The sequence below is a fragment of the Oryzias latipes genome, chromosome 17, assembly GCF_053564925.1.
Source record: "Oryzias latipes strain Hd-rR chromosome 17, Olatipes_Hd-rR_3.1".
In the NCBI taxonomy this organism is placed as follows: domain Eukaryota; kingdom Metazoa; phylum Chordata; class Actinopteri; order Beloniformes; family Adrianichthyidae; genus Oryzias; species Oryzias latipes.
The window spans coordinates 11,983,431-12,000,210 of NC_136253.1; the positions used below are offsets into that span (position 1 = coordinate 11,983,431).

General features: G+C 45.6%; 1 protein-coding gene across 1 annotated transcript; it reads right to left on the reverse strand.

The window, feature by feature from the left end:
* Positions 1-13,941: 13,941 nt before the first annotated feature.
* LOC110016942 (E3 ubiquitin/ISG15 ligase TRIM25-like) lies at positions 13,942-16,017 on the reverse strand. The gene has a single exon (XM_023965375.2). The coding sequence runs from the start codon at positions 15,996-15,998 to the stop codon at positions 14,340-14,342; it is 1,659 nt and encodes a 552-aa protein (XP_023821143.1). The 5' UTR covers positions 15,999-16,017; the 3' UTR covers positions 13,942-14,339.
* Positions 16,018-16,780: the final 763 nt, after the last annotated feature.

Consider the following 16,780-nt stretch of genomic DNA (forward strand, 5'->3'; position numbering starts at 1 on the left):
ACAAGCTCCCAGGTACTACCATTCTGATTCCAGCAAAATCACTCTTATCGTCAACTCCCTGAGAAATAAAGCCCTGCAGTGGGCCCAAGCTTTTCTGGCGGTCAATCCCATTACTCACCTTCCTTTTGAACGTTTCATTAATGAGTTTTGTCTGGTGTTCGATCAGCCAAAAAAGCAGGAAGAAGCCACCTCAAAACTCCTCGCTCTCAGACAGCGGAACCGCCCAGTCAGCGATCACATCATCGACTTCAGAATTCTGGCGGTGGAAGCCGGCTGGTCTGATCCAGCGCTTCGCGGTGTCTTCTATCAATCCCTCAACGAAACCATAAAAGATCACTTATGCACGCAGCCTGAAGCCAATAACTTTGAGGAACTTGTCTCCGCAGCCCTGCGCTCCGATGCCCGCCTTCGGGAGCGTCAGCATGAAAATCCCCCTCAGAGACGTAAGACTCTTAAGCCCATACTACCGACTGCTGATGCTCTTTTCTCCCCCTCCTGTCCTGCAGAAAGACCTCACAGCTCTCATGAGGAGCCCATGCAGATCGGCATTTCACGAATCTCCGCCGAGGAACGTAAAAGGCGCCGGGAGGAGGGTGCGTGTTTTTACTGTGGCCACCAGGGGCATCAGGTACGCCAATGCGAGCTGCGTTTAAACTCCAGAACCCCCCCGCTAGAAGGCAGGCCGCGGGTGGGTACTCCTGCTAAGAACTTTCTCTTTCTACCTGTCAAGTTATGTAATAATGCTAGTATTATTGACCTTCAAGCCCTTATTGATTCAGGCGCCGAACAAAGCCTCCTAGACCATAGTATAGTTTCGCGTTTCTCGCTCCCTGTCGAAAAGCTCAACTCTCCTGTTCGAGCTGCAGGCTTAGGTGGACAACACCTCTCCCTCATAACTCATCGTACTAAGCCCCTATTACTTATCACATCTGGGAACCACAGGGAAGAGGTTCAATTCTTCGTTACTCACACCCCTCAAAATCCTGTAGTTTTAGGTTTTTCGTGGCTTAGAAAACACAACCCCCAGTTCGACTGGACCAATCATTGCATTATCAACTGGAGTGAGTTTTGCCTTGCCAATTGCCTTCGCTCAGCGGTCCCTACCATTAATAACTCCCCTAGCGGTCAGTCGGAAGACATTGACCTCAGTAACGTTCCCGAGTGTTATCACAACCTCAGCTATGTGTTCAGTAAATCCAAAGCCAGTTCTCTTCCTCCCCATAGACCCTACGACTGCTCCATCCAGTTACTAGATGGTGCAACTTTGCCCAAAGGGAGGTTATTCAACCTGTCTGGTCCAGAGAAAGTTGCCATGGAGAAGTACATCCAAGAGGCGCTTTCTTCTGGGCACATCCGTCCCTCTTCATCTCCCGCTGGGGCTGGGTTTTTTTTTTGTGGAGAAAAAAGACAAGTCCCTGAGACCATGCATCGATTATCGGGAGTTAAATCAAATCACTATAAAAGATAAATATTCCTTACCCCTCCTCAGCTCCGTTTTTGATTCCATCCAAGGTGCTCGTATCTTTTCTAAACTCGATCTCCGTAACGCTTACCATCTTGTACGTATAAAGGAGGGGGACGAGTGGAAAACCGCTTTCAAAACCCCATTAGGACACTATGAGTACCTCGTCATGCCCTTTGGGTTAACCAACGCTCCGGCCGTGTTTCAACGCCTGGTTAATGATGTCCTCAGGGACTTCCTTAATCTTTTCGTCTTCGTCTACCTCGACGACATCCTCGTTTACTCAAAAGACACCTCCCAACATGAGACTCACGTTAGGTCTGTTTTGCAACGTTTGGCTGAGAACCACCTATTTGTCAAGGCTGAAAAATGCGCTTTTCACACTACCTCCGTTCCGTTTTTGGGCTACATCTTTGAAGCCGGCAGCATCCGGCCTGACCCAGCCAAGATAGAGGCTGTATCCCAGTGGGAACCCCCCACCAACCGCAAAAAGCTCCAGCAATTTTTGGGCTTCGCCAATTTCTATCGACGCTTTATTCGGAACTATAGCTCAATTGCCGCTCCGCTCACACAACTCACGTCCATTGCCAAACCATTCTCCTGGAACGCCACCGCTCAGTCCGCCTTCGACCACCTTAAAAAGTTGTTTGTCTCGGCCCCCATCCTAATTCAGCTCGACCCTGACAGACAATTTATTGTGGAGGTCGATGCCTCAGACTCTGGAGTTGGGGGGGTACTGTCCCAAAGGGAAGCGGGCACCAACAAACTGAAACCATGCGCCTTCTTCTCCAAGAAGCTTTCCCCGGCTGAGAGGAATTACGATGTGGGTAACCGTGAACTTCTAGCCATTAAACTGGCACTTGAAGAATGGCGTCATTGGCTGGAGGGAGCGGCTCATCCCTTCATTGTGTGGACGGACCACAAAAACCTTGCATATCTCCGTACTGCCAAGAGGCTCAATTCCCGTCAGGCACGCTGGTGTTTATTTTTCGACCGTTTTAACTTCACCATTACGTACCGTCCTGGGTCTCGCAACACAAAGCCCGATGCCCTGTCACGAAAGTTCTGTTCCACTGAATCCACCTCCGTCACCAGCGTCCTGCCCCCCACCTACGTGGTCGGAAACCTTACCTGGGACAGGTAAGGTTTCAGGTAAAGGCCTTACCTGAGGCCAGAGTCATCCAGGCCCAAGGTGAGGAACCCAATCACCCTGTTCCTCCTTATGGCACGTTATTTGTCCCCAGTTCCCTAAGGTCCGACGTTATCTCATGGGCTCACACTTCACGCATCGCCTGCCATGGGGGAATACATCGAACCATCAGCCTGATCCGTAGACGCTTTTTCTGGCCGACCATTAATAAGGACGTCAGGGAGTACGTGGCCGCATGTTCCATCTGCGCCCGTTCTAAGTCGGCTCACTCTCCACCTTCAGGGCTTCTCCATCCTCTGCCTACGCCTAGCCGACCGTGGTCTCACATCGCGGTGGACTTCGTCACCGGTCTCCCTGACTCCCAAGGTCACACTGTCATTTTTACTGTGATCGACCGGTTCTCTAAATTCTGTCATTTCATCCCTCTCCGTCAGCTCCCCACGGCCACTGAAACAGCGGACATTCTGGTTCACCATGTTTTTAGGCATCACGGCATTCCTTTGGACATTGTTTCGGACCGCGGACCTCAATTCATCTCCCAGGTGTGGAAGGCCTTCTGTTCTGCCCTGGGAGCCACAGTCAGCCTCACGTCAGGGTACCACCCTCAGTCTAACGGCCAGGCAGAACGTGCAAATCAGGAGCTGGAGGCATCCCTCCGTTGCATCGCCGCCGATAACCCCGCTGACTGGTCCAAGTACCTAGTATGGGTTGAGTATGCCCACAATTCAAATCCCTCTTCTGCCACAGGAATCTCCCCATTTGAAGCATCCCTCGGGTTCTCACCACCATTGTTCCCATCCCACGAACTCGACCTGGCTGTGCCATCTGTGCAGGACCATCTCCAGCGCTGTCAGCGTGTATGGCAACAGACCAAGGCAGCGCTTGTCCGCACCAGGGAGCACAACTGCCGGACGGCGAACCGTCACAGGGTGGTGGGACCCGAGTACCGACCCGGCCAAAAGGTGTGGCTTTCCGCCAGGAATATCCCCATTCGGGCCACGTCTCGCAAACTCGCCCCCAGGTCTATTGGTCCATACGTCATTGATAAAGTTATTAACCCCTCATGTGTCCGCCTCAAGCTCCCGGCCGCACTCAAAATTCATCCCTCGTTCCATATCTCTCAAATCAAGCCGGTCTCTGACAGCACCTTGTGCCCGCCTTCCACTTCCCCACCTCCCGCCCGTATCATTGACGGTGCTCCGGCTTACACGGTTAGCCGCATCCTGGACGTTCGGCGGCGGGGTCGCGGCCATCAGTTCCTCGTCGACTGGGAGGGGTACGGTCCTGAGGAGCGCTCCTGGGTCTCACGTTCCCTCATTTTGGACCCCGCCCTCATCACGGACTTCTACCGCGCCCACCCGGACCGCCGCCCTGGACCACCTGGAGGCGGTCGTTGAGGGGGGGGTACTGTTATGTTGCCTGTCAGTCTCCTCCCCCTCCCCCTACTGCTCTGCTCCTGACTCCACCAGCTGGGACCAATTCACCTCATCACCTGCTCTGCTCTTAAGGAGATCCAGACCCATTAGCCAACGCCAGTTCGTTACCCCCTATGGTGACTCTACCTGGTCTCAAGTCTAGTTCATGTTTTCTTGTTAAGTCTGGCCTTGTGCTTAACCTGCCTCTCTCTGTCTCAGGATTCCAGCCTCCAAGAGTCCCCAGTGTGGATGTCAGCTCGAGTTCTCCAGCAGTCTGGTGGAACCCTCAAGCTTTGCCAAGCCGCACTTTTACCTCCAGCCACGCCACAAGCCGCTTTCCTCTCCAGCTGCCCACCAAGTCACATCACCTTTCCTGGAAGGAAAATAAAACCCATTTCTTACCTTTCACCTGTCTTCGTCCTCTCTCTGGGTTTCAGCGTCTGGGTCTGTCAATCCTTCAAGTCATGACAAAAACACTTGGTTCAGAACAGTACATTATGGTGTCATACTCATACAGATGAATATTAGATTTGGAGCAGCAATTTGGCAGGTCAATAATAAATATAGTAAATAACAAAGCCCCAAGAAAAGAACCCTGCGGGATTCCTTTATTTATTCCAATACAGTTTGACTTACTGCCCCTATATGACACACAACACTAATGTTACAAATTTAACCACAGGAAGGATGGAGTACAACAACCGATGGCAAACAATTAGTCTAAAGGCTGGGAATGTCTACTTAATCAAATACCTTCGTAGGGTCCAGGAAAATAGCACCAGTAAAGAATTTTTTTGTCAAAATTTGAAATACTTTCTCTTCTGGTCCTGTTAGAGCTCAGTGCAGCCTTTGACACTATCGACCACAGTATTTTACTCAAAAGATTAAAGCATGATGTAACCCTGCTTAAGTTACTTAGTTATTCTCTTTCATTTAGTGTAATTTTCAGTTTCACCACTGGTGGCAGTCAACATTTTAAATGTTGGTTTTTTGGGATTTGCCAGGAGTGATCATCCTGTCATGTTTTTATCTTTGACGTCTTTTCAACTTTTCTCAAAGCATAGCGTCAGAGGAAAAAAGACTTGAGCGAGGTAAAGAGGAAAAAAGACTTGAGCGAGTTATAGTGTACCCAGGAAGAGAAATCTTGTTAAAGAGCGACGTTGGACTTTGTTAACTTTTTGGAAAAATACGTTACCTCGACTGTTTTTTTCTTGGTGTACATCTGGATCCCAGACCTTCCTTCATTCAACTCATCTACTCCATCATCATTCCGTCATCTTACCTCCTTGGTTCATCTCATCTACTGGATGGACATTAAGGGGGTTACCTTTATTTATTTTTTTGAGTGCACTCAAAGGGTTATTTATTTTTATTCTAAAGAAAAGAGAAAGTTGGACTCAGATTTAAGTTTCTTTTTGAGATCTCAATTTTATTTGAACCTCCTTTTCATGTCAGTGGCCACTTGTTTTTTGTTGTGAAGTGTAAATATAAGTAATTCACTCAGTTCTTCAGACTGTTATTTTGTGTTATTTTATTGCCTAAACCTAAGTATTCTTTTCTGGTTCAACTATAAATCATACATTTCTATGGGGTGGAATATTCCTGGCTAAATACTGGAATACATGACAGTCAACAGTCTCCTCATTGAACCTAGACTTAGAGTAACTCCATTTGAAGGGATTTAGAGCTGTTACACACAGCAGCACCGTCTAGGGGTTACAATGACATAAGGATCAGAGGATCTGCCCTTCAGTGGTTTGAATACCACTTATCCGAGAGATACCAGTTTGTTCATGTAAATGGACAGTCCTCTAATTGCACTCGAGTTAGCTACGGAGTCCCACAGAGCTAAGTTCTAGGACCCATCCTGTTTATGCTTTTCATGCCTGACCAGAATGACCATATAGAGAAACGGAATGCCTGAGACATCAAGATGTGGATGACAATGAATTACCTCCTCCTAAAGAGTCCTTGACAGCACTCTCTTCTTTACTGCCCACATCAATAACATCACCCGGACTGCTTATTTCCACCTTCAAAACATCTGCTGTCCGTCCCTCTCTCAGTCTTCACTCCACAGCCATTCTGGTCCGCAGTCTCATCACCTCCAGTCTGGACTACTGCAACTCCCTTTTATCTGGACTCTTTAGCAAACTATAAACAAACTACAACTGCTCCAAAACTCTGCTGCCCGGATCATTACACAAACCCCCCTCCACTAGGCACATTACCAGTGCCTCTTCAGATTAATTACAAAATCCTTATTCTGACCTTCAAAGCCCTCCATAACCTTGCCCCTCCATATCTGTCTGACCTTATCCATGTTGCCATTCCCACCTGCTCCCTTAGGTCTGCCTCCTCGCTGCAGCTTGTTACACCCACCGCTCAGCTCATCTCCATGGGGGGCAGAGCATTCAGCCGCTCTGCCCTTCAGCTCTGGAACTCACTTCCCTCAGATTTACAGATCATTGACTCACTCCCTCCGTTTGCTAAAAATATCAAAACCCACCTTATAGCCTATGCACCCCAATTAATTTATGATTCTATTGTTTGTTTGTTTTTTAAATAAAGTTTAATTCTTGTAACTACATTTTATAATTGTTTTTTATCTGTAAGGCGACCTTGGGTGCCCAGAAAGGCGCCATATAAATAAAATTAATTATTTTTATAATTGTAACCCAGAAAAAACTGAGGTCATTGTACTAGGTCCTAATAACTTCAGAGATGCTCTGTCTGATCAGATAGTCTCCCTGGATGGTGTAAGTATAGCTTCCAATTCCACAGTTAGAAACCAAGGGGTTTTATTTGACCAGGATTTATCATTTAACCCTTGTGCTATCTTAGATGACCCCACCCTTACATTGATGTGTTCTCCCTATCATGACAAAGGTGGATAAAGGTGGAAAGATTTCATGTAATCCATGGACACCAACTCCCAATGGTTAAGTGCCTAAGATAGCACAAGGGTTACGGCTAGCATATATCAGGCTTGTAAAACTGCATTCTTTCACCTACTGAATTTAGCTAAGAGAAGAAATATATTATCTAAAAGTGATGCCGAAAAACTCATCCATGCATTTGTTACGTCTAGGCTGGATTACTGTAACTCTTTGTTAGCTGCGTGTCCTAAGAGTTCCTTAAGATGTCTCATGCTGGTTCAGAATGGAACTGTAAGATTGTTATCTGGAACTAGCAGAAGATTTTTCTCAAATACAGTTGGAGGTAGAGCCTTTAGCCACCAAGCCCGTGTCGGATGGAATAAACTCCCAGCTCTTGTAAGGATGACACAGTTTCTACATTCAAAGTTAGTCTTAAAACTTTACTTTTTGTACGGGCTTATTGCCAGGCTAGCTAGTAGTCAGAGGATATTTAACTTTTTGCTCCCCCTACCTCACCGACTGTAATGAAGTTTTGGGGAATAATTACAGTTTTCATTAAATCTATTATACATTTTTCTCTGCTAAAGGGAGATTGTTTCATAAACCAGGCCAGTCTGTCACATTCCCCCTGCTTAGATTAATACTATATTGTATTAATATTGCTGTTGTAAATTCCCACCTGTTTAGATATTTTGTTCAGGCACTGCTGTAAATTACTCCCTGTTTAGTACATTTTGTTCAGGCATGTATGTGGACGAGCGGGGTCCCAAAAATAAACAGAGGGAGGGAGGGGGGCAGGCATGCTACATGTGGCAAGGCTTTGAACTCTGTAAGAGACTGAAAACTGAAGGAAACTGAAGATAAATGTTTAAAATGCTCATCTTGTCCTGTGCTCTCTTATCGGAGTCCTGATGCAGATGTAGAAGTCCCAGTCCGAGGAATATAGTGCCTCCTTTACATAACATTTGGTCCTTTCGAGCCAGATTTCTCACCCGCATCAGCATGGACAGAAACGGAGCAGCGATGAACGTGAGTGAAGCGCAGCATGCCTCATGACTGCGTCAACTCCCCTCATATCTGCAAAGCTACCAGGTCAGTCTGCTACAGTCCCTCCAGCCTTATGCGCCCCACACCAGGACGTCAGAGAGCGTGTCGCTGCTCAGCAGCTGCAGTCACCCAATTTGCAAACCCAAATTATTGCTAAGGAGGACCGGCTGTTCGGAGCAGTTAGGCCACGCTCCTGCCCCCCTTTTTCCGGAGCAGCCGATAGGGAGAACCAGTGGAGTGGCACAAAGCATGCAAGCTTATCACCTGGTTTGCTAACAATATGCAGTGAGTTCCGAACATCATCTCCCCAGGAAAAAAAAGAGTCCATAATATCACAGGTCCCAGTTTCATTCCGAGCGACCACATGCTACAAGGCCCTCAACCGACGGCGTTTCTCAGTCCAGCTTCTCCTTCTGACTATTCCCCCCAGCTCATGTCCCCCGTGATGAGTGGTGTTCAGCAGCTACCCCCCCTATCAGAGTTTCTCCTCTCAGAACAGTAGTCCACTCTTAATGACACCACAAACAGGCCTCAAAAACACAATGTTGCAAACCCAAGCAGGAGCAACTATGACATATTCAAGACAAGCATTAGATTATACACTAACCCAGTCGCTTCCAGCAACTTTCCGACAACATGCTGTCGCCATCAGTGGAGACATCAAGGCAATGTTCCACCAAGTCTGTCTACTCCCCAAAGATAGACCATTGCTGATATTCATATGGAGGAACTTGAGACGAGAAGAGCCTCCTGATATCTACCAATGGCGTGTACTACCATTTGGTACCACCTGCAGTCCATGCTGTGCGATATTTGCCCTCCACAAACATGGGAGAGAGCAAACTAAAGACATCCTTCCATCCATTGAGAAGTCATTCTATGTGGATAACTGCCTACAAAGTCTCCCCACGGTTGAGTCGGGTAAGAAGCTTGTAGATGAAATGAGGAAGTGTCTGGCTTCATGAGGGTTTGAGATCAGGCAGTGGGCAAGTAACATCCGAGCGGTTGTCTCTCATCTGCCCTCTTCAGCTCGATCAGAAAACACTGAACTGTGGTTGTCTGAAGAACGCACAGACCGTCAAGAACCTGCATTGGGACTACAATGGCACTGCCCCACAGACCACCTTTGCTACCACACCAGGCCGAGTAAAGATGAGACTGCAACACTCCGTTACATATATAAAGTGCTAGCTCGCCAGTATGACCCTATTGGTGTCATCATCCCATATACAACCCGGGCCAAGATTCTGGTCCAGAAACTCTGGGCCAAGAAGAGGAGCTGGGATGATCCAAATCTTCCACCTGATGTGGCTGAAGCCTGGTCCAGCTGGGAGAGTGAACTCCCCAGTGTGGCTAACATAACCATACCAAGAACGTATGCACCACCGGAGGCAGCAACCGATTCGACCGAATACACACTTCATGTTCTTGTAATAATAATAATAATAATAATGGATTGGATTTATCTGCGCTTTTCAAGACACCCAAAGCGCTTACATTGTGTCCATTATTCATTCACTCCTCATTCATACTTGTAGCATACTTCACCTCGAGATGTGATGACACCACCCATGTTGCCTTCGTGATGGCAAGGTCCAGAGTGGCTTCGAAGCGCCAGCAGTCTATGCCGCGACTAGAGCCATGCGCAGCCTTAACAGGTAATTAGCTGTCTTCCCTGATCCACAGAGAACATACTGTTAAGATCATCCAGACTTTCCTCTGGACAGATTCCACCACAGTTCTGACCTGGCTTACATCCGAATCATGTCAATTCAAAGTCTTCGTCGGGACCAGGGTCTCAGAAATCCAAGACCTGACAGCTGGCCACACATGGCGCTATGTGGACACCCTTAATAATCCAGCTGACGACCTCACAAGAGGAAGTACTCTGGCTGAGATAGCAGCTCCAAGTCGATGGATTGACGGACCATCTTTTCTGCACAATTCAGAAGATCAATGGCCAGTACATCCAGCCTCCACCGCACCAGAGGATACCACAGAGATCAAGCAGCACGTATTCTGTGGTCTTATCCAGAAAACCCAGGATCCACAAACACCAGAAATCACACAATTTGACAACTGGATTGATTTAATCAATGCCACTCAGCAATTACTTCACCGGGCGGCTGGAGATGGTGAGCAGTCTCAAGAGAGAGCTGGTGAAGCAGAAAACCTGTTCCGGAGAACAAGCCAAATGGAGTGCTTTACTGAAGAAGTGAAATGCCTTAAAGCTGGCAGACCAGTACCACCAAGCAGCAAATTGAGCACATTGACCCCAGAAATGGACTCTGAATCAGGTCTTATCCATGTGGGAGGACGCCTCAGATGGAGTGACTCTTCATGCATCGATGAAATACATCTGGTTGTGTTGGATCCCAGTCATGATATAACCAAACTTATCATCAAAGATGCTGACGCACGCCTGCTCCACCCAGGAACTGATAGAGTGTTTGCAGAAATCAGGCGTTACTGCTGGATTCTGCGTGGAAGACAAGCCATCAAGAAGTTCCAAAGAACCTGTGCAGAATGCAGAAGGTGGAAAGGAAAGTCAACTATCCCAATAATGGCAGACCTTCCCCCTGCACGACTGCGACTCCTAAAACCTCCATTCTTCTCAACAGGGGTGGACTGCTTTGGTCCGTTCACTGTAAAGATAGGCCATCGAGATAGATAGGCCAGAGAAGCGTTGGGGGATCATCTTTAAATGCCTAACTACCCGATGTGTTCACTTGGATCTATTGAATGGCCTCGATATAGATGCATTCTTATTAGCAATGAGAAGGTTCATTGCACGCAGAGGAACCCCATCAGAGATTCTCTCGGATCAAGCAACAAACTTTCGAGGTGCAGAAAGAGACCTGTCTGAAGCTTATGCAGCTATGATGCCAGAGATCCAGGACAGGCTTTCGCAGAAACAAATCAAGTTCCAGTTTAACCCACCTGCAGCTCTTCATTTCGGTGGTGCCTGGGAGCATGAGATACAGTCAGTTAAAAAGGCCCTACAAGTAGTGTCGGGAAATCAACCCTTTGGTGAGGACGTTCTACTGACACTACTTATAGAAGTGGAGGGAATCCTCAATGCTAAGCCTTTGGGATACGTGTCATCAGAGGTTGCTGATCCAGACCAGTGACTCCCAATATGCTGCTGATGGGGCTGCGAGATGCCACCCTACCACAAATCACATACGCACCTGACACGCTCACCAAGAGACGGTGGCGTCACTGTCAGATGATGGCTGATCACTTCTGGACACAATTCCTGAGGAATTACCTACCCTTTCTGCAAGTAGCAAAGGTTGTCTGTGGGGCAGTGCCATTGTAAAAGCAAGACAGAGGTGTTTGTTTTTGGAAAGTCTGACCTGCTGACAGGCTGCTGTAGTGCTGTTGGCCAGCTGGACCCTTCAGATGCTCCGTTCATTAGAAAACTTGGGGTAAACCTTGACAGACATTTTAAATTTGACAAACAGGTCAGTCTTGTAGTCCAGTCTAGTTTTTATCACTTGAGGCCAATTAGCAAAGTCAAGCCATATCTTCCTCCTCACGCTTTGCAACAAGTGATGCATGCTTTGATCTTTTCCAGACTGGACTACTGTAACTCTCTGTACAGCAGTATGGATCAGTCTCTGCTCCGCCGTCTCCAGCTGGTTCAAAATTCAGCGGCCCGCCTGTTAACGGGGACCAGACGGTGTGAGCATATAACCCCGATATTACGCTCACTTCATTGGCTGCCTGTGTCTTTTTGAATTTCTTTTAAGATTCTGCTTTTGGTTTTTAAATGTCTGAATGGTCTGGCACATCAGTATCTTTCTGAGCTTTTGCATGTTTATTGTCCATGTCGAGTCCTAATTTCTGAAGATCAAATGCTTTTAGCGGTTCCCAGGACTCGGCTTGTGACTCGGGGAGACAGAGCCTTTTCAGTTGCAGGTCCTAAACTCTGGAATGCTCTCCCCTATTCTGTGAGGTCTGCCAGAACTGTCAGTAATTTTAAGACTCTTTTAAAAACACATCTTTTTACTCAGGCTTTTAACTCCAGTGAGCATATCTAGTGTGACTTCTTCGTCTTATTAATTTTATTCTTTTATTGTTTTTATTGTTTTATTGCTTTTAGCGGAGCCGGTTTAGCTCGTGCTGGTTTGCAGCGCCTTCCGTCCGGGAAACCAGGGTTCAACTCCGGGCTGCTCCCTGTTCCCTTCTCTACCCCTGTGCCGGTTCCAAGCCCGGTTTGAGAAGGTTGCGTCAGGAAGGGCATCCGGCGTAAAAACATTGCCAAGTTTACCATGCGACTTGTTCGCTGTGGCGACCCCTGATGGGAGAAGCCGAAAGAGGAAGATTGTTTTGTTGCTTTTATTGTTCAATTGATTTTATTGTTTTATTGTTATTGTTTCTTTATTGCATCATATTGTTTGTGATTTTATTGGATTTTATGTTAAGCACTTTGGTTGCCTTGGCTTTTATAAGTGCTATACAAATAATAAATTGATTGATTGATTGATTGATTGATTGATTGATTGACAAGTGGAAGAGGCCAACTGAAGATCTTCAGCTAAATTCAGTCGTGATGATCATTGACCTGCAGCTCCCTAGAGCCCACTGGCCAATCGGCCGAGTCGTCAAAGTGATTCTAAGTGCTGATGGACATATACGTTCAGCTGAGGTCAGAGTACGAGACAAGACATATGTACGGCCTGTAGCACGTCTTGTCCAGTTGCCAGCTGTTCCAGAAGCTGAGTAGTTCGTTTGGAGACTTTGTTCTGTTTGGTGAATTTACCTGTTTCATGATAGCCTGCTATTCTGGGGGCGGCTGTTGTAAATTCCCACCTGTTTAGATATTTTGTACAGGCACTGCTGTTAATTACTCTCTGTTTAGTACATTTTGTTCAGGCATGTATGTGGACGAACGGGGTCCTAAGAAAAAAACACAGGGAGGGAGGGGAGCAGGCATGCTACATGTGGCAAGGCTGTGAACTCTGTAAGAGACTGAAAACTGAAGGAAACTGAAGATAAAAGTTTAAAATGCTCATCTTGTCCTGTGCTCTCTTATCGGAGTCCTGACGCGGATGTAGAAGTCCCATTCCGAGGAATATAGTGCCTCCTTTACATAACAATTGCTATCCAAAAAATCTAGATTTTCTATTATTATTACTATTAGCATTAGCTATGAGTACCAAAGTGCACGCAACTTACCATTAAATGTTTGAATTCAATTTAAAAGAACAATGAAAAGTAGTTGCTAGTTGTCTGGTAGAAGTTTGAAGCTGGGAAAACTATGGTGCACTGGTGTTCTGTCCTGTATTCTTATCTACTTCTCCTCTTCTTTATTCTTGTTCATTTATTTATCATTTAATTCTCCATTCCCCTGGTGCCATTCATGTTTTGTACCTCTTTCCCACTCTCTTCTGGGGGAGCAACAGAGTTTCCAGATGGCTCGTCTGTACTCCTTCTCCTGTACTTGGCCTCTGGTTCGTCTCGCGCCCCCAGCCTTCCCCCAACTCCATCTGGTTGAAGCTCATCTGCTGGACTATTTAAACATGTAACTGTAGAGTTAGAAAAGCTAATTATTCTTTAAGAGTTTCTGGTACATCGCCTGTCCGTCCAGGGGGAGGAGCCCTCCCTCCCATATTTGGACATCCCTGAGGTTTCTTCTTGTTTTCCGGATTCCGTTTTTTTTTTTGGAATGTTTTCTTGCCAGGAAGGAAGGTCTGAGGGCAGGGCTACCCAGTGTAGGCTAGTCTGTTTAGTTCAATGTAGCCATTAATTATTGAATTCTTTGACTTTATGTTCTTTATGAATTCATGTTCTTATTACAATTACTGGTATGAAGTCCATTGAGACGACCTTTGTTGTAATATTGCGATATATGAGTATAATTAAATTAAATTAAATTTATATAAACTCTGTCATTTCTGGAGTTCCAGGAAAACTGCCTCAGCTCTTCGCTCATATTATTTACACTTTTTTTGATCAGATTTCAAACGCTGGAATGACGACAAAAGAATCAGGATGTTTTTATTGTCAAATGATCAGAAACAACTTTTCTCTGAAGAACATAGAAATGAAAACACAAATCTTCAATCACACGTTGTCAAATAAAGCAAAAGGAAAGAAAACAAAGTTGTAAAAGTTCTTCTTTCTATAAAAATTAAAAACAGTCAAATCCCAAAGTTCAAAGAAACAATAAGAAAACAGATTTTACTCCAAAAAGTTCGAGATTCATGTTCAAAAATGTCTCAAATCCACATTCTAGAGATTTTTCATTCCTCTCTTTATTTCTGACTACAAAGATTACTTCACAGAATATTAACAGTTAAAATGTTTAGTTCAAAATGATCCAAAGCAGAGAAATCACTAAAGACAAACATTTTACTTCTATTAAGGAACTTCTGGAACTATTTCAGTTTACAGAACTCTGCCGTATCTCCAACAAAACCCAACCTCAGTCCAGCATGGAGCGTCTGAGTGAATGTGGTCTGGACTCTGTGGAGGAGAGTCATGCTTTCAGAGACGCTGTAGAAGGACAGAACACCTGCTCTGTGATCCAGGTACACTCCTACTCTGGAGGAAACAGGAGCTGAGATGGAGGTTTTTATGTTGTTGTGGTTAAATGATAATCTGTCTGGATAACAAACTAATGACCAAGATTTGTCATTATAACCAAATCCACTTTCATTTCCAGATCTGCTGATGTTCTTGTATGCGACTGCTACATCAACAAAGTCTCTCCACTCCACCTCCCAGTAACAACGTCCAGTCAGACTCTCTCTACTCAGAATCTGAAGATAATATGTAAATCTCTCTAGATGATCAGAATCAGATTGAGGTTTTTCCAGCACTGTCACCTTTCTGTTCTCCTCTGACAGTAACAGTAGTCCATTTGCTGTGTTTGGATCCAGTGTGATTTGACGTGAATATTTGATGAAGTCAGCTCTGCTCTTTGGTTCTGGTTCTGGCAGTAAAACATCCACATGAGTGACTGTCAGTGAGATGTTTGTCCATTCCTCTCTCAGAATGTCCTGCAGTTTGTCTCTGAGCTCTGACACAGCTGCTGTCACATCCTCAAAGTATCTCAGAGGACGGACATTGATGCTGGATGAGTGTGTGGACTCACTGAGTGCTGGCAGTGAGGGGTAGTTGAGCAGAAACTGGCTGTGATCCTCTGTGAGTAAGAGCTGCTTCAGCTCAGCGTCTCTCCTCTTCAGCTCAGTGATCTCCTGCTCCAGCTCCTCCTGAAGATCTTTGACTCGACTCACTTCATTTTTCTGCTGGGATCTGATCTGCTGCTTCACATCACAGCTTCTTTTCTGGATGAGACGGATCATCATAATGAAGATCTTCTCACTGTCCTTCACTGTTTTATCAGCAGAGTGATTGATGGCCTCCACCTCCTGTTGAAGCAGCTTCACCTCCTTCTCTCTGTCCTGGATTCTCTGCTGGATCTGTTGTTGACTCTCCTCCAGCTCTCTCTGCCTCTCAGTCCTTTCTGCTGCAGCTGAGACTGTGTCGTGGCCTCTATGTTCATCCACAGAGCAGAGATAACAGATACACTTCTGATCAGTGCGACAGAACATCTTCATCACCTCATCATGACGGGAGCAGATGTTCTCCTGCAGGTTCTTGGAGGGTTCCACCAGCTTGTGTCTCTTTAATGGAGCTGCATCCAAATGAGGCTGAAGGTGTTTCTCACAGTAAGAGGCCGGACAGATCAAACAGGACTTGATGGCTTTCCGTTTTCTTCCAGTGCAGACATCACAGACCACATCTTCAGGTCCAGCATAGCAGAGATCAGCAGGAGCAGCTTGGAGTCCAGTCTTCTTCAGCTTCTCTATTATATTTGCTAACATGGTGTTTTTCACCAGAACAGGCCTCGGTATGAAGGTCTTCCTGCACTGAGGACAGCTGGGGATTTTCGCCTCTTTATCCCAAATTCCTTGAATACACTTCATGCAGTAGCTGTGTCCACAGGGAATAGTCACCGGATCCTTCAACAGATCCAGACAGATGGAACAGCTGAAGGTTTCTTGATCAAGATCAACTCCTTTATGCGACATTTCTCCTCTCAGACACAAAGACTGTGAGAGTTTCACTTTCTCAAAATCTAGTTTGAATCTGATCCTCCAATCAGATGTTTACACAGGTGTGTTGTGAGTTCAGCCAATCAGATTCTTCCTTTCTTTTTTGTTGGTTGCGCCCATCATGACAAAGGAGGAGCTGCAGATCAGGAAGAGGAAAACTTTAGTGAAGATGGCAGTTAAACTTTTCAGAAAGACAAAAAGAAGACATCAAATGTCTTCTCCTTCATTAGATCCAGACAGATGGAACAGCTGAAGGTTTCTTGATCCAGATTATTTCTGGTCATTTTGCTTCAGAGTTCCAGTTGAAGAAGCTGCAGTTCTTTCTACAGTAAAGGTTTCATCACAGCTTGTTTCCCTTCGAGACTTTGAACTTTCAAAGGTTTTCTCATCAGGAAGATTTCAGAAAAGGAGACCAGGACAGTCTGTCTTCATGTTCTTCATGGTTATCAACAAATGTGTTTTAGCAACAACAGTCAGAAGTTTGGATCTATGAAGTGATATTTATGTTAATAAACTGAGGAAAAAAATACATAAATATCTCACTAGTTTTTTTCAGAAAGGAAGTACTAAAAACCATGTATTGTTTATACTTTATAGAATCTTTTTTTATATCTTTATAGCAATTCAATTATCCACAGAAAACATGACTTAAAAATCTGAACAGAGGACTCATAAAATAAATAGTGATGGAAGGAACAGAAACACATGTTGGAAGAAATATCTGAAAGAGAAAAGTAGTAACAAAACAACAAAGTGAT

Bases quoted from the DNA above. Each gene is read 5' to 3' on its own strand.
- LOC110016942 (XM_023965375.2), bottom strand. From the start codon at position 15,998: ATGTCGCATAAAGGAGTTGATCTTGATCAAGAAACCTTCAGCTGTTCC.